The 17,630-nt window shown below is 42.2% G+C and overlaps 1 protein-coding gene across 7 annotated transcripts in view; it reads right to left on the bottom strand.

Moving 5' to 3' along the window:
* Nucleotides 1-1,389: 1,389 nt before the first annotated feature.
* The window catches only part of KDM6A (lysine demethylase 6A), a 176,396-nt gene continuing 160,155 nt past the window's right edge, over nucleotides 1,390-17,630 (bottom strand). For all 7 annotated transcript variants that reach the window (XM_056558175.1, XM_056558180.1, XM_056558181.1 and 4 more), the window contains 3 exons: nucleotides 4,077-4,203; nucleotides 3,793-3,963; nucleotides 1,390-2,114 (listed from right to left, as the gene is read on the bottom strand). In XM_056558175.1, coding sequence (XP_056414150.1) covers nucleotides 2,085-2,114; nucleotides 3,793-3,963; nucleotides 4,077-4,203 — 328 coding nt within the window. In that variant the 3' untranslated portion in view covers nucleotides 1,390-2,084. The remainder of the gene's footprint in view (nucleotides 2,115-3,792; nucleotides 3,964-4,076; nucleotides 4,204-17,630) is intronic.

Raw genomic sequence — 17,630 nt, 5'->3', positions numbered from 1 at the left:
GGTGGGGGATGGAGTAGCAGGTATTCTTCAGCTCAGCGCTGCCTGAAGGAATTAAAACATTTTATAACTTTGCAAGAAACCATCAGCTAAGAGACAAGTATCCTCTGTTTACCCCCCCCCCCCCCTACCACCAATAGCTAAGAGCATAGTAAAAAGAAGACACCCTTTCAGTTTTTAATAATATATCTGCATTATTGTGTATAAAAAATTAATTATAAAGGCAACTTCACACCTCTGCACCATGAATCCTGTGTTCATAAACCATTGCAAGTACAATATTGATTTCTATATTAATGCTGTATTATATAGTTTAAAAAAAAGAACATAAAACACTACACAAACTTGCAAAATCAAACAAATGAAAGTGCAGTCTTTTTATTTGTGTTGTGTTTCAGGCTGAAAAAATAAAATAGTTTTTTAGTATTGACTTGAAAACCAGAATTTATGATATTACAATTATTGACAGTCATGTTCAATGTAGATTATGATTGATGCATGGAAACACAGAAATCCACCTAAAAATGAGGAATATAAAGTCTAGTACCAGGTGATAAATTTATTACACAATAGTTTCTTTGGGATACACTGCAGCTTAGAAAAATAGGTATATTTTTTATGTGCCGTCCTCTAAACACGCCTTTACCTCCTCTACTGTCGCATTTTGCCAGAATGTTTAGCATTTTAAAATGTGAGTATAGAAATATCACATCTGCCATTCATGCCAAGTAAAACAAAGCTTTTGCCTATAACTTAATGAACAATCTCAGTTTTATAGCAGAGCTTAACAAATGTTTTCTGTTTTATTGCATCATTGACCATTAAACATAAAAAACAAATCTGAAGGACACTGCAGATCATGATCACATACTATATATATTTAAAAAAAAAGTTTTGTAAGCAATACTTACAGTAGACAACTTTTATCTACTAGTGATATAGACCTTATATAAAATGTAGTTTCCCTCCCACACAATAATTGATATTTATTTACATATATACACACACAAGTGTATATATAAATATATATGTAAGTAGATCTGAACATGAATAAAAGACTAAGCACTGTACATTGATTCTCGTAAAATTCAAACAAAAACGCTTTAAACATTAAACAATTTTAATAAAAGTTTCTGTACAATGCTAAGCAGTTTTATTTACACATAGAAAATGTAACAGGAGTAGTGTTTCAAATGACACAACTCCTTAAATTTCAATGGCAGGTAATCTGGAAAAAAAATAACAGCATTCCATTCACAAATATTTTCAAGCAATAAATATGTATTTATAAATAGTGTAAATTTACATCAAGATTAGAAACAAAAATCACAAATCTGAAGTTTATTTCTTAGTCTATGTGCAACCCATTTATCTTTGTGACTTGGCTGTTAGTTTTTTTTTTTATATTTTTTTTACTTATTTTCTTTTTATGAAACATAAATTTTAACCGTCATGGTTTTGTTTTTTTGTTTTTTCCAAAACAAGACAGAAAAGAGAAACTTAAAGCGGGTTAAGGAAAACAAAAAAATAAAAATTCACCTTTCACATAAAAAAAAAAAATAATGCTCAAAAGACATAAAATATCTATCTACCTTACAAAGACGACCAGCTAAAGTTAGTACTTAATAAAAAAAATAAAAAAAACTGAGAAGGGATGAGGGATGGAAATGAAACATTTTCAGCCCAAAATAAGGTGAAGAGAATAAAAAGCAAGAGAACTAAAGTGATTTTCAAGTCAGTAGTCTGTATAATGTTGCCAGTCTTGTCAGATATATACAAAACATGAATTTCTTTATGAACAGCTGGATCAGCATTTTTTTTTTTTTTTTTTTATTATTTTATATAGTAAAGTCCTGGAGTAGGAGCACTTCTCCTGTCCAGTTGGTTGACACTCCGCACTTGGAAGGTTGCATAGACGCAGCTTTCAGCCAGCAGCCTTATGGAACAGCTACCTAACAAAAATAATGGAGGGGATTAAGGGGGAGGGGTGGGACACAAACAAAGTAGGAGGGAAAAAAACAGTGGTACAGAACTGGGTCGCTTCCTGAATATCAGAAATGTTCTTATTTACTGTCCATAAAAAAACATCAAGAAGATGGTGAAGGCATTGGAGGAGCCTGAAAAAAAAGAAAAACAATAGTTTACATTTTAAAACCGAGGTAAATACATTAAACAGTCCTAAAGAGACACACTGTATTGCTCACAGGAACGAATCACAGCATAGATTATACTGCTCAATCTGTGCAGTGATTGGTTACCATAGGCAACAAGTAGCAATTCATTAACAGGATAATCATTGCTCTTAACAGACCTCAAAAGATCACAGATACATTTCATAGTGCATGTTACAATGCTATATCTCAGCCTGTATTAATCTTATTTCTTATTGCTTATGTGGTGGTAGTCTGTCAATCCCACCTATCCATCAAATTAGCTATAAATTAGCTAAGGTGAACAGGCAACAAACCTTTCTAATGATCATTACGGATACTGGATTTAATGAAAAGAACTTGTGAAGGTTGATTTTTAGGCATTGGTGAAATTAGGCTATAAAATAATTATTGCAAGACTTAAAATACAAGATGTTCTGTAAAAAAAGGAACTGGTTATTATGATGTTAAGATCAAAAGGATTATGATCAAAATAATTTCTAGCTGCCTGACCTTTCATCCAGATGTGTCTTTGTAACATTATTTAGCCAGTCAGCTAGTTACAAAGATAAAACAATTGAATGGGGTTTAGCAAACTGATAATCGCATCTCCTTCCTTGCGCCTAAAGAGTTACTTGTTATTAGACATATCATGTTGTCCTGACAGGTCTATAGTTAAAGGGGTACTCCCATAGAAAACTTTATATTTTTTTTTTAAATCAACTGGTGCCAGAAAGTTAAACAGATTTATAAATTACTTCTATTAAAAAAAATCTTAATCCTTCCAGTACTTTTTCGGGCTATATACTACAGAGGAAATGCTTTACTTTTTAGATTTTTCTGATGTCATGACCACAGTGCTCTCTGCTGACCTCTGTTGTGCATTTTAGGAACATACGTTTGCTATGGGGATTTTGCAGCATACGTTTGCTATGGGGATTTTTTCCTGCTCTGGACAGTTCCTAAAATGGACAGATGTCAGCAGAGAGCACTGTGGTCATGACATCAGAGAAATCTAAAAAGAAAAGCATTTCCTCTGTAGAATATAGCCTCTAAAAAGTACTGGAAGGATTAAGATTTTTTAATAGAAGTAATTTACAAATTTGTTTAACTTTCTGAAACCAGTTGATTTAAAAAAAAAAGTTTTCCACGGGAGTACCTTTTTAAGATTCCACCAAGTCTTAGTCCTGAGAGCCGCTGCAAACACAAGATATAAGGGCCCCTTCACATATTTTGGGTGGTGTTTTCCTCCAGTGCTGTAGAAAAAGCGCCAAAGGAAAACAGATGATGGAACAGATCCTGTTCATGGTCGGACACGCTGCACAAGCTACAGACCTGGGGAATGCATCTTGCTGCAATCGCGCCAATGTCCATTATTTAACTGTTTAAATGCCACGATCAATAGCGACTGCATTTTAAACATTAAATGCTGCTTACCCCTGGTGTCTAGTGGTCTCACTGACTAATAGAAGACTGACGTGTATGACAAAGCAGTGGAGTCCATTCTTTCTGCATGGTTTTACTCTGAGGAACAAGCCCCCAGTGCTCACCATTGTTCAGAGAACGTTACACACCTACCTGTGTTCACATCCCTTAAAACTTTATAAATCTGTGCCTGCCAACATAGCATAACTTTTATACTTACTAATGTAAACAAATCATAAATTTGCATTAGCTCCTCCATTTTGTACTGTTCTAGCACCACAAAGTTTTCCAGGTCTGAACTAGTTTTTCGCGCACAGTCATGGCAATGAACTATGTACGTCTTCCGAGAATTACTTTCATTCGTAACAAAAAGCAGACTGAAGACTTCCACCTAGAAAAGCAAAAATATTTAAAAAAAATTAGCACCTAGACAATGATCACAATACCCATTTAATTTAATTTTGGAAAATATTATACTGTAAGGGGAAATTAGTATTCACTAACCTCACAGAGGCTGCAGTAATGAGCAGGCTCCTCTTTTGATCTTCCATGCCACATCATTTCTTTTCCTGCAGCAATAAGAGCTTCTCTTAGTGCCTGGCACTGCTTCATTGTCCTCAGTAAGCAATATCTGTAAGGATAAGGAGAAAAAAATAATCAAACATTAACAAACATGATTATGTATGTGAACATTCTAGCTTGTTGCAAAAATTTTTACTTTGTAGTGAATTAATTCAGTGGCCCCTAAAATTACAATTATTGTGTTCTACAATGGTTGTCGCTGAAACTTGTGAAATTTGTGTTCTTTTCTGTCTGACCACAGTGCTCTCTGCAGACGCCACTTTCTATGTCGGGAACTGTCCAAAGTAGAAGTAAATCCCCATAGAAACCTTTTCTATTTTGGACAGTTCTTAACATGGGTAGAGGTGTCAGCAGAGGGCACTGTGGTCAAACAGAAAAGAACTACAGTGGTCCCCCGACATATGATGGTCCCGACATACGATAATTTCAACGTATGATTGCCTCTCAGAGCCCATCGTATGTGAAAGGCAGCATCAACATACAATGCTTCTGTGTGTCGAGGCCATCGCAAAAACAGCTATACGGCAGTGCAGGCTGCTTCAGCAGCTGCTGGATAGCCGATTAATGTGCCCCGTCCCCCGAGGTAGCTAGGACGTGGGTGCGTGAGACACAGAGAGGAGTGGAGAGTGGGTGGAGCTCAGCCAGAGCATCCTGTGGTCGGGAACAAGTGGGGGGCAGGGGAGATCGGAATGGTTTCAACATACAATGGTCCTCCTGGAACCAATTGATATTATTTGTTGAGGGACCACTGTATACAACTTTCTCTGTAGTATACAGCAGCTGATATGTACTACAAGTATATATATTTTTTAAATAGAAGTCATTTACAAATCTAACTTTTTGGCACCAGTTGATTTAAAACATTTGTTTTCCACCAGAGTACCCCTTTAACCTCTTAAGGACTCCCTTTCTATAATGAGGGGCCTGGGCGTGGCCCCGGGTCATAGCAGGTCGGAACCCTTGGCTAATAGAGCGCAGCACTGATCGCGGTGTCACATGCTATTAACCATTTAGACACCGTGTCTAAAGTGAAAGTAAACTACTCCTGGCTAGCTCAGTGGGCTGTTTGGGACTGCCGTGTCAAAATCGCGGCATCCCGAACAGCTGGAGGACACGTGGAGGGTCCCCTACCTTCCTCCTGTGTGTCCGATCGCCGTATGACTGCTCTATGCCTGAGATCCAGGCATGAGCAGTCAAGCGGCAGAATCATTGATCAATGTTATCCTATGGGATAACAATGATCAATGTAAAAGATCAGTACGTGCAGTGTCCTAGCCCCCTATGGGGGCTATAACATTTAAAAAAAAAACTAAGTGGGAAAAAAAAGTTAAAATCATTTAACCCCTTCCCTAATAAAAGAATCACCCCCCTTTTCCCATTTATAAAAAAAAAAAAAAAAAAACTGTAAATAAAAATAAAAATATGTGGTATCACCGCGTACGGAAATGTCTGAATTATAAAAATATATTGTTAAAGGAGAACTACAGGATTGAAAAATGTATCCCCTATCCTAAGGATAGGGGATAAGTTTCAGATCACGGGGGGTCCGACCGCTGGGGCCCGCCGCGATCTCCTGTACGGGGCCCCGGCTCTCTGGTTAGAGAGGGCGTGTTGACCACCGCACGAAGCAGCGGCCGACAGGCCCCCTCCATACACAGCTATGGGAGAGCCGGAAATTGCCAAAGGCAGCGCTTCGGCTCTCCCATAGCAGTAAATGGAGGGCTCGTGTCAGCCGCCGCCTCGTACGGTGGTCGACACGCGCTCTCTATGCAGAGAGCCGCGGCCCCGTACGGGAGATCGCGGGGGGCCCCAGCGGTCGGACCCCCCGTGATCTGAAACTTATCCCCTATCCTTAGGATAGGGGATACATTTTTCAATCCCGTACTTCTCCTTTAATTAAACCGCACGGTCAATGGTGTATGTGCACAAAATTCCAAGGTCTAAAATAGCTTATTTTTGGTCACCTTTTATATGATGAAAAAATTAATAAAAAGCAATAAAAAAAGTCCGATCAATACAAATAATACCGCAAAAAATTTCAGATCACGGCGCAAACAATTAAACCCTCATACCACCCCATACATGGAAAAATAAAAAAGTTATAGGGGTCAAAAGATGACAATTTTAAACGTATTATAATTTTCCTGTATGTAGTTATGATTTTTTCCTGAAGTAACACAAAATCAAATCTATATAAGTAATGTCTCATTTTAATCGTATAGACCTACAGAATAAAGAGAAGGTGTCATTTTTACCCAAAAAATTTACTGCGTAGAAACAGAAGCCCCCAAAAGTTATAAAATGGCGTTTTTTCAAAAATTTTGTCGCAAAATTCTTTTTTTTTTTCGTTTTGCCATAGATTTTAGGGTAAAATGACTAATGTCATTACAAAGTAGAATTGGTGGAGCAAAAAATAAGCGATCATATGGATTTTTAGGTGCAAAATTTTAATATTTTTTAAAGGTAAGGAGGAAAAAAAACGAAAGTGCAAAAATGGTCCTTAACCCCTTAACGACGAAGGACGTATATTTCGTCCTCCGCCAGCTCCCGCGATATGCCGCGGGGTCATATCGGGTCGGTCCCGGCGGCCATCAACGGCCGGGACCCGCGGCTAATATAAGACATCACCGATCGCGGTGATGCCCTGTATTAACCCTTCAGACGTGGCGATCAAAGCTGACCGCCGCGTCTGAAGCGAAAGTGAAAGTATCCCGGCTGCTCAGTCGGGCTGTTTGGGACAGCCGCGGTGAAATCGCGGCATCCCGAACAGCTTACAGGACACCGGGAGGGCCCTTACCTGCCTCCTCGGTGTCCGATCGGCGAATGACTGCTCCGTGCTCGAGATCCAGGCAGGAGCAGTCAAGCGCCGATAACACTGATCACAGGCGTATTAATACACGTCAGTGATCAGCATGAGAGATCAGTGTGTGCAGTGTTATAGGTCCCTATGGGAGCTATAACATAGCAAAAGAAAAGTAAAAAAAAAAAAAAAAGTGTTAAAGATCGTTTAACCTCTTTTGCCATAAAAAAAAAAATAAAACAGTGTAAATAAAAATAAACATATGTGGTATCCCCGCGTGCGTAAATGTTCGAACTATAAAAATATATGGTTAATTAAACCACACGGCCAATGGCGTACAAGTAAAAAAAATTCCAAAGTTCAAAAAAGCTTATTTTTGGTCACTTTTTATACCATTAAAAATTGAATAAAAAGTGATCAAAAAGTCCGATCAAAACAAAAATTGTACCGATAACTTCAGATTACGGCGCAAAAAATGAGCCCTCATAATGCCCTGTACGTGGAAAAATAAAAAAGTTATAGGGGTCAGAAGAGGACATTTTTAAACGTACAAATTTTCCTGCATGTAGTTATGATTTTTTCCAGAAGTACAACAAAATGAAACCTATATAAGTAGGGTACCATTTTAACCGTATGGACCTACAGAATAATGATAATGGGTCATTTTTACCGAAATATGCACTGCGTAGCCCCCAAAATTTACAAAATGGCGCTTTTTCTTCGATTTTGTCGCACAATGATTTTTTTTCCCGTTTTTTGGGTAAAATTACTGATGTCACTGCAAAGCAGAATTGGTGACGCAAAAAATAAGCCATAATATGGATTTTTTTGGTGGAAAATTGAAAGGGTTATGATTTTTAAAAGGTAAGGAGGAAAAAACGAAAATGCAAAAACTGAAAAACCCTGCGTCCTTAAGGGGTTAAAGATGGAACCAATTTTGGTCTTTATGACAAAAGCCCATTTTTAAAATCGGACCTGTCTCACTTTATGTCATAACTTTGTGTGGGAACATTAGTAAATATGTTAGGACATGAAATTGTCAGGGACCACTTTTTTCGGCGACCACGCTGATCACTTTAGTAAATGATCCCTATTGTATTTTATGTTCAAGGGGTACTCCACTGGAAATTTTTTTATTTTTTTCCCCCCAAATCAACTGGTGCCAGAAAGTACCGTTCCAGTACTTAGCTGCTGTATGTTCTAGAGGAAGTTTTTTTATATATATTTTTTTTATTTCCTCTCTGTCTGACCACAGTGCTCTATGCTGACACCTCTGTCCATTTTAGGAACTGTCCAGAATATGAGCAAAGTAAACCTATCCTGCTCCAGACAGTTCCTAAAATGGATAGGGGTGTCAGCAGAGAGCACTGTGGTCAGAGAGAAAGGAAATTCAAAAAGAAAAGAACTTCCTGAGGAGAATAGCAGCTGAAAAGTACTGGAAGGATTAAGATTTTTAAATAGAAGTCATTTACAAATCTGGGAAAAAAAAAAAAAGGAAAGTTGTGTGTCCAGCTCATAACCAGAAATCAGAGGTATACGTGGTTAAAAGGGTCGATCCCCACTGACCAAATAAGGGAAAATAAAATAAATTATATTAACCACACCTCAAAGACCTTACCATACCAGATGGTACACAATGATGATAATTGGAGACAGTTTGTATGAGATAAATGTATAAAATGTATTACACAACTAGCTGAGTACACAGTGTTGCCCAGTTTTTCCTTCCTAATCCTTGTTGTGGAAGAAAATCAACAGAGGAAGCTTTCAACTTCATATCCCGTCCTCATATATTGTTGTCATGTCTCGTCCTCCCATCCCGACCTGTAATATGTGTACCAGGTCTTGAAATATCTCCAGCCGTACGGAAGTTATGTGGGAACATACATTACCCATTGATTTGCATTGGTTTACAAAAACCCTGACCCTCACAAATGGGGGTAGTTAAGGGTTAAATTAACTATGCTATATTTTAAGTGGACATGTAAGTAACATGTGACCAAGTATTATCGAAATATCTCCAGACGTTTGGAAGTTATGCAGTAACATATATTTCCCATAGACTTGTATGGAACTTTAAACTAAAACCCCGCCCCTGGCAAATGGGGGTGAGTAAGGGTTAAATCACCTATCCTATGTTTGTTGTTGACATATAAGTAACATGTGTGCCAAGTTTCATGGTAATATCTTCAGCCGTTTGGACGTGATGCTGGAACATACACACACATTGAGTATTATTTATATACTAGCTGAGTACCCGGCGTTGCCTGGTTTTTCCTTCCTAATCCTTGTTGGGGAGGAAAATAAACAAAGGAGGAAGCTTTTGACTTCATATCCCGTCCTCATATATTGTTGTCATATCCCGACCTCCTATCCCGGTCCTGGAAGTTATGCAGTAACATATTTCCAATTGACTTGAATGGGACTTTAAACATAAACACCGGCCCTGGCAAATGGGGGTGAGTAAGGGTTAAATTACCTATCCTATGTTTGTTGTTGACATAAGTAACATGTGTGCCAAGTTTCATGTTAATATCTTTAGCTGGAACATACACACACACATTGGCCCTCTTTACTACTGCAAACCCGTCATGTTTTGTCAGGGTGTGCGCCAGATTATGTCCCATTGCGCCAGATTTTGCACTAGAATAAAAAAAAAATGACACTCTCCATATTGCTAAGAAAACCCAAAAAAGGGGCGTGGCAGCTGGGAAAAGGATGCTTGGTCTGAAAAGGGGCGTGTTCCCGACATTTTCACAAAAGCCCAACATATTTACTAAGGTTTCCACAGAAAATGTGAAGGATTTGAGCTGAGGAAAACCAGACAGATCAGAGCATGTGTAACAAAAGAAAAATGTAGGGAAACCTTAGGAAATACTATGGAAAATAAATTGTAGGGAATCAAAACCCCCAAAGAAACCTACACAACACTCTTAGTAAATAAGGGCGAGAGAGGGAGAGGGGGAGAGGGAGAGAGAGAGAGAGAGGGAGGGGGAGAGGAGAGAGAGAGAGAGGGAGGGGGAGAGGGAGAGGGAGAGGGAGAGGGAGAGGGGGAGGGGGAGGGGGAGGGGGAGGGGGAGAGAGAGAGAGAGAGAGAGAGAGAGAGAGAGAGAGAGAGAGAGAGAGAGAGAGAGAGAGAGAGAGAGAGAGAGAGAAGGGGAGAGAGAGAGAGAGAGGGGGAGGGGAGGGGGGGAGAGAGAGAGAGAGAGAGAGGAGAGAGGGGGAGGGGAGAGGAGAGAGAGAGAGAGAGAGAGGGGGAGGGGAGAGGAGAGAGAGGGGGAGGGGAGGGGGGAGAGGGGAGAGAGAGAGAGAGAGAGAGAGAGGGGGAGGGGAGAGGAGAGAGAGAGAGAGGGGGAGGGGAGAGGAGAGGGGGGAGGGGAGAGGAGAGAGAGAGAGGGGGGAGGGGAGAGGAGAGAGAGAGAGAGAGAGAGAGAGGGGGGGGAGGGGAGGGGGGAGAGGGGAGAGAGAGAGAGAGCGAGAGCGAGAGCGAGAGAGAGAGAGATTATAGAACAATTAAGGGTATGTTCACACTGAGGAATTGGGGCGGAAATCAAGCAGAAATTTTCTGCCTCAAAATATTGTTACTTTTCCACAAGAACTCACAGAGATTTCGCGCGGAATTCCGCGCGGAAATGCAGGTTTCATGCGGAGGAGTATCAAGTATTTCTATTCATAAAATGATTTTTTTTTTTTTCATGCGAAAATTCCGTGCCGATTCCGCGCGAATTCCTCGCCAATTCCGCGTGGAAATGCTTCTGACTGAAAAAAAAAAAAATAACATTGATCTCTATGGGAGAACGACGCTGATTCCGCCTGAAAGAAAGAACATGTTCTTTCTTCAAGAGGAACAGACTTCCTCGTCAGAATTCTGCATGAGAAAATTCCTCAGTGTGAACTGAGGGGCAGAAATTCTGTACAACTCTATGGGGATTTCACTGCTGAATGATTTGGAGAGGAAAAAGCAAGCAGAATTACTCGTGGAAATTCCTCTCCAATTCCTCAGTGTGAACACACACTTAATAATTAATAAAACATGCATGGAAAAAAGCTAATAAAATGTGAAATAAAATGATTAGAATATTGCACTACTCGACTATATATTTACCATTGGGCCCTAATGGTAAAAATGGAACACTGCTAATAATTGTTAAAGCGCTTTTGTAATTGTGGTGGTGTTCATTTAATTTGGCAATTCTAATACTCCGGCACTTTAAAATACTCCTGCAGTTTGAGAAAGTTTGACATATAATGCTAAACAATGAATGTATAATCGATATTGAACAGTCTCGCAGATGACTATAATTAGCCACCTACAGTATATTATAATATTGTATCTCACCCGATCTCCGTCCGCTGGTCCCGTGCTGCGACGGACCGAAAGTAAAGTCCTGCAGCTTTTGAAATAGTACGGGCACTGAATTGCAGGCTCTTTATGAGCTGTGTGGGACGGTTACTCACGAGTTGGCTTTGGATTCGGACTCCGGCAAGGGACTCCAGCAGGTGGAACTTGTGGCTTAGCAGTTCAACGCTCCCAAACACAGACCAAGGATTGATGTACGAGGATCTCGTGGCTCAAACAGACAGCATACCCGATGCATGGAACGGAGGATCAGGTGTGGTAGGTGGACCTCTTCAGTTAATTAAAGCCGGCTGTAGTGTGGATTGGAAGCAAATGGCAGTGTGTCTCTTTTAGTGCTATATTCAGATTATACAAGGCTCTAGACTAGGGATCGAACGATTATCCGTTTGGCCGATATTATCGTCCGATAATCGCGATTTTGGACATTATCGGCAATTACCTTGCCGATACGCTGATAATGCCCCGTCGCTGCCCCATTGCCTCCCCCCATCCCCAGAGTTATAATGACCTGTTCCCGCGATCCTTCTGTCTCCTGCGCAGTGTTGCTGTGCACAATGATGAGTGACGTCTCCAACCCGACGTCACCGTCAGTACGCACAGTGAAAGCGCAGGACGCCGACTGAGCCAGAAGGATCGCGGACCCCCGGGAACAGGTAATTATAACACCGGGATGGGGGAGGCGACGGGGGTAGCAGCGGTATGTGGGCAGAGGATGGGGGGGAGGCGATGAGGCAGTGGAGGTATGTGGGCAGAGGATGGGGGGGGGGGAGGCGATGAGGCAGCGGCATGTGGCCAGAGGATGGGGGGGGAGGCAATGGGGCAGTGGCAGCAGAGGATGGGGGGGGGGGGGAGGCGATGGGGCACCTGTGGTTAGACTCAGCGTCGCAGCACGGGACCAGCTGCCGGTGAGATACAATATTATAATATACTGTAGGTGGCTAATTATAGTCATCTGAGAGACTGTTCAATATCTATTATACATTCATTGTTTAGCATTATATGCCGAACTTTCTCAAACTGCCGGAGAATTTTAAAGTGCCGGAGTATTAGAATTGCCGAAAGAACAGACAACACCACAATTACAAAAGCGCTTTAACAATTATTAGCAGTGTTCCATTTTTACCATTAGGGCCCAATGGTAAATATATAGTTGAGTAGTGCAATATTCTAATTATTTTATTTCACATTTTTTTTTTCCCATGCACGTTTTACTTATAATTCTTCTATAATTGTGTAAAAAATGTTATACATTTGTCTCATACAAACTGTCTCCAACTATTATCATTGTGTACCATCTGGTATGGTAAGGTCCTTGAGGTGTCATTTACAAATCTGTTTAACTTTCTGGCACCAGTTGATTTAAAAAAAAAAAAAAAAAAATTCCAAGGGAGTACCCCCTTTAAATTTTTGGTGATTCTTCCAGCAATCATTTGTGAAGAACTCCATAATCTAGCAAAAATGTTTAAGAAATTCAAAAAGCATTTTTTGAATTTTGAAATTCTTTGCTTTTAGGAAATATACCACCAAAAACAAAGAATAAGTTTCAGCAAAAATCGGTATATAAAATTGTTTGTATAAAAATATCCAACATATATAAAGCGTTGTGAAATTACTCCGAAACATCTATCGGGGAAGGTGCAGCCCTCCAGTGTGTCTTTACTTGTAATAGGTATGAGTTATTGCACTGTCGCCCAGTGTCTCTTTCGCTCTGCACTTGAACTTTATTATTAAAGTCTTAGACTATGTTCAAATGTCGGAATTTCCATGCCGGATTTCGGCACGAAGATTCTGCTGCAGCAAAGCCCTGTTGAATTAAATTCCTTTTCCATGTCCGCACGAAATGCAAAGCTGTCTATAAGATGGCTTATTCCTGTGCAGGCATAGCGCCAGCATGTTTAGGATTGCGTCGGTGCAGACATTCCGTCATGTGAACATAGCCTAAATTTCAGAACTACAGGTTTTTACCAGTAAAATTCCCAAGCTGACTGGTCGGCTCTACACTGTGGCCCTCCAGATGAAAAAAAACTAAAACTCCAGCATGCCCAAACAGCCAACAGAAATTTACATGTGCTATAGATCTGGACTGTCTGTGGCCTTTGTTGAGTAAGGTTTTATAATACAATGGTCTAGAACAAGGGTATTCAACTATTTTTAGTAAGGGTCCTCTAATTCAGGTCTGCCATCCAGGAGAGGTCCGAGGTGAACGCTAAGGCCTGGTTCACCTCAGTCCCATGAAGGAAATAGCAAACGAGCGACTGAAGTGTGGAGGATGTATGACCTGAATATTACCACACTGTACCCCTGAATATATTACTGCCGCACACTGTACCCCCTGAATATAATACAGTCACACACTGTACCCCCTGAATATAATACAGTCACACACTGTGCCCCTGGTATATTACTGCCACACTGAAGGATGCCACTGTGCCCCCACAGAATCAAGGATGCCACTGTGCCCCCACAGAATCAAGGATGCCACTGTGCCCCCACAGAATCAAGGATGCCACTGTGCCCCCGGATGCCACTGTGCCCCCACAGAATCAAGGATGCCACTGTGCCCCCACAGAATCAAGGATGCCACTGTGCCCCCACAGAATCAAGGATGCCACTGTGCCCCCACAGAATCAAGGATGCCACTGTGCCCCCACAGAATCAAGGATGCCACTGTGCCCCCACAGAATCAAGGATGCCACTGTGCCCCCACAGAATCAAGGATGCCACTGTGCCCCCACAGAATCAAGGATGCCACTGTGCCCCCACAGAATCAAGGATGCCTCTGTGCCCCCACAGAATCAAGGATGCCTCTGTGCCCCCACAGAATCAAGGATGCCTCTGTGCCCCCACAGAATTAAGGATGCCACTGTTCCCCCACAGAATAAAGGATGCCACTGTGCCCCCACAGAATTAAGGATGCCACTGTGCCCCCACAGAATTAAGGATGCTACTGTGCCCCCACAGAATAAAGGATGCCACTGTGCCCCCACAGAATTAAGGATGCCACTGTGCCCCCACAGATTAAGGATGCCACTGTGCCCCCACAGAATTAAGGATGCTACTGTGCCCACACAGAACTAAGGATGCCACTGTGCCCCCACAGAATTAAGGATGCCACTGTGCCCCACAGAACTAAGGATGCCACTGTGCCCCACAGAACTAATGATGCCACTGTGCCCCACAGAACTAATGATGCCACTGTGCCCACAGAACTAATGATGCCACTGTGCCCACAGAACTAATGATGCCACTGTGCCCACAGAACTAATGATGCCACTGTGCCCCACATAGTTAAGGATGCCACTGTGCCCCATATAAACTTTGCCACTAACTCTCCAGCTGTTGCAAACTACAACTCCCATCATGCATAGACCGAAGGTCAAGATGGGAGCTATAGTTCTACAAAAACTGGAAAGTCACAGGTGGGGGAACACAAAGTTTTAACTGAGAGCTTGGCTCCCGTCCACGGTCTCATGCTGCTCCGGCAGTCTGGTCTCTCCTCGTCAGGCATGGCCAGAGCAGATTATGCAGGCAGCGCTGATCATGCCGCCTGCTTCACAGGAGAAGCGCAGCCAGGCAGGGACACAGTGTTCCCCGGCTCTATGCCGCAGCTAATCATTTGTAGAGGTGTCTAAAGGACACCGCTACAAATGAATAAGGGGAGATCAGGCGGGCGGTCCGGATGACTGGTGGCAGCAGTCCTGATCTGGACCACTAGTCTAGGAAAAAAATCTTTGTATATTGAGAACGTTGTAACTAGAGATGAATTTTCGAAAAATTTGATTCGGGCGATTCGCCAAATTCTCCAGAAAAATTAGTTTCGGTCTGAATTTATACAGGGCTATTTCTGACCTACAGAGAGCCTCAATAGGGGGTGTAGAATGCTTTGCCTTGCTGTAACACGCATAGGGCGTGTGCTGGGATAGTGAAATAATACTGTTATTCAGTATGGCATGCAGATCAGAGGCGTCGCTATTGACTCGAAGTAGGAGGAGCAGGAGCGTCTGGAACGACAGAAGATGGGTATGACACACCGCTGGGTGATGCGGCAGGCTGGACCACTATATCGGAGCCACGGTTCTCCCAGGCCAATTTATGGTGACACTGCATATGTTAAAGCAGTGCCGTGGTGCCAACATTGGGACCATGGCCACGCTTCACCTTCCGCCGACATCTTGCATGTGGCCAGGTTAACATCCTCCGGATGATTGATGAAAAACTGCCACACCGTTGAGTAGCTGATTTTCCCACCAACAGTCTGCATTGATTGACTGCTACTGTCGCCGACTCCAGGAACCACTGTTCCACTACCTCCCGGGTAGGTAGGCTGCCGCAAAGCAGGTGGTCTACCCCAGGCTGGTTTGGCTCCAGACTCTTCACTTCTGCCACCATGCTGTGTGTCTGAGGAACCCACCGACTGTTGACTGGGGGTGTCAGATGTCACTTGTGATGAAGTGGATGACCGTGTTAACAGCAGATTGGTTGCTGGTTGAGACACGAGCTAGCTACCGGGAGCTCCGGCCTCTCGCTGCGACTCCTGCTGCCTCTAGCCCCTAATCCTCTGCGACCTCTGTCTGATGAATTCAGGCCTCTGCCACTCCTCTGTGCACATCCTGGCACTTCTCTGCCTGACATACTTAGTGCGTATATGAGGGGAGTACAATACACTCCACTGCGCTTAAAACAGTATTTGTCTAGTACACCAGTAGGTGTCTACTTTTGCCTGGCCTTTCCCAGTATCTAGGCCTTAAGACTTTAACAGGAACAAAATGATACACCACTTAGATGTACGCACAGGTTACACTTAATAGAGGACAATATGCTTCTAATGCTCTGGCTGGCTACTATTAGCTTTTCAGTTGTTGTACACACCAGTGCTGCAGCACACAGTCGCTGTGTATTACACCCAAAATTGCACTCTCTCTCTCTCTCTCTCTCTCAATCTCACTCCCTTCCCTATCAGTGCTTCTAGGCTGGATTTGAGCTTGAGGTGAATCGTTGCTGTAAAAAAGCTTTTCTGTGCAACACACTGCTCTCTGTCGCTTTCTGCAATAGAACACTGATGTGGCTGGGAGGTGAATCGCTGCTGTAAAAATGCTTTTAAATGCAACACACACTGCTGTCTGTCCCTCTCTCAGCAATAAAAGGCTGAAGTGACTGGCCGCAAGATGGATGCTGATTATATAGGGCTGTTACATCACAGGGGTGGCTGGCTGCTGATAGGCTGCACCCTGCATGTGATTCAGGGTCATCCCGCCTACCCTTGTTTCCACCTTCCCAGGGTTCCTTGCCCCATGTCCTCACATGTGGATCTGCCATTTTAGATACTCTGGAGCCTGGACCGCACTAAATGGAGTTTAATGAAGTGAATTCGGATTAGTCAGATTCGATTCGCTCATCCCTAGTTGTAACCTAAGGCCATTGTAATATGAGGGACCACTGTATATTGTCTGCTTAAACACAAAGGGGAGATTTATCAAAATCTGTCCAGAGGAAAAGTTGCTGAGTTGCCCATAGCAACCAATCAGATCACTTAATTTTTTTTTAGACTTTTGAAAAATGAAAGAAACAATCTGGTAGCTATGGACAACTGTCAACTTTTCCTCTAGACAGGTTTTGATAAACGCTGTGATTCATTGCAGAAATTTCCATGACTGAAAAATGTATTCTATGATGATAAGGAATATGGAAGCTTGATGGTACATGGCATAAGGTTCTATTAACACTGGTATTTAATGAAATCTGACAGGTTTCTGCTTTGAATTTTGCCTGCCAAAAACCACATAACTCTAAAAGAATCTAACTGGTGGTAACTGATTGAATACACCATCAAAAGTGTCTTTTAAATTCAATAGAGATATTAAAAAGGTTGTCTATTGAAAGTAGTTTTTCAAAAACATGGCCAGTTTGCAGGCTCAAAAAATAAATAAATAAATCTTAACTCATTGATACCACCCGAAGCCTCTGGTATTGTTACTTCCTGTCTCAACAAGGTCCAAGGATGTCAGGATGACACTTAGCCAATCATTAGCTGAGGCAGGACAAAGCTGTGGTCAGTGATTGGCTAAGAGGCAATGTGATGCATTGGACGCCAGCAAAGAGGAAGTGAAGTTCACTGGATCTGGTTTCTGGGGTCGGCGCAAGACCATGCCACTCAGCTAGTGATTGGCTGGGTGGCACTCGGACATCCTAGGCCCCAGCCCCAGGAAGTTGAATGTGGCGAAGACCAGAGCAGCGATACTGGAGGCTACAGGGGTGGGATAGTGTTTTTTTATTCAAGCAGGCAGGCAAGCAGAGGCTCTAATAACTGTGCTGCCTA

The sequence above is a fragment of the Hyla sarda genome, chromosome 2 (genome assembly GCF_029499605.1).
Source record: "Hyla sarda isolate aHylSar1 chromosome 2, aHylSar1.hap1, whole genome shotgun sequence".
Classification (NCBI taxonomy): domain Eukaryota; kingdom Metazoa; phylum Chordata; class Amphibia; order Anura; family Hylidae; genus Hyla; species Hyla sarda.
This window is presented reverse-complemented; position numbering and strand designations above follow the sequence as displayed.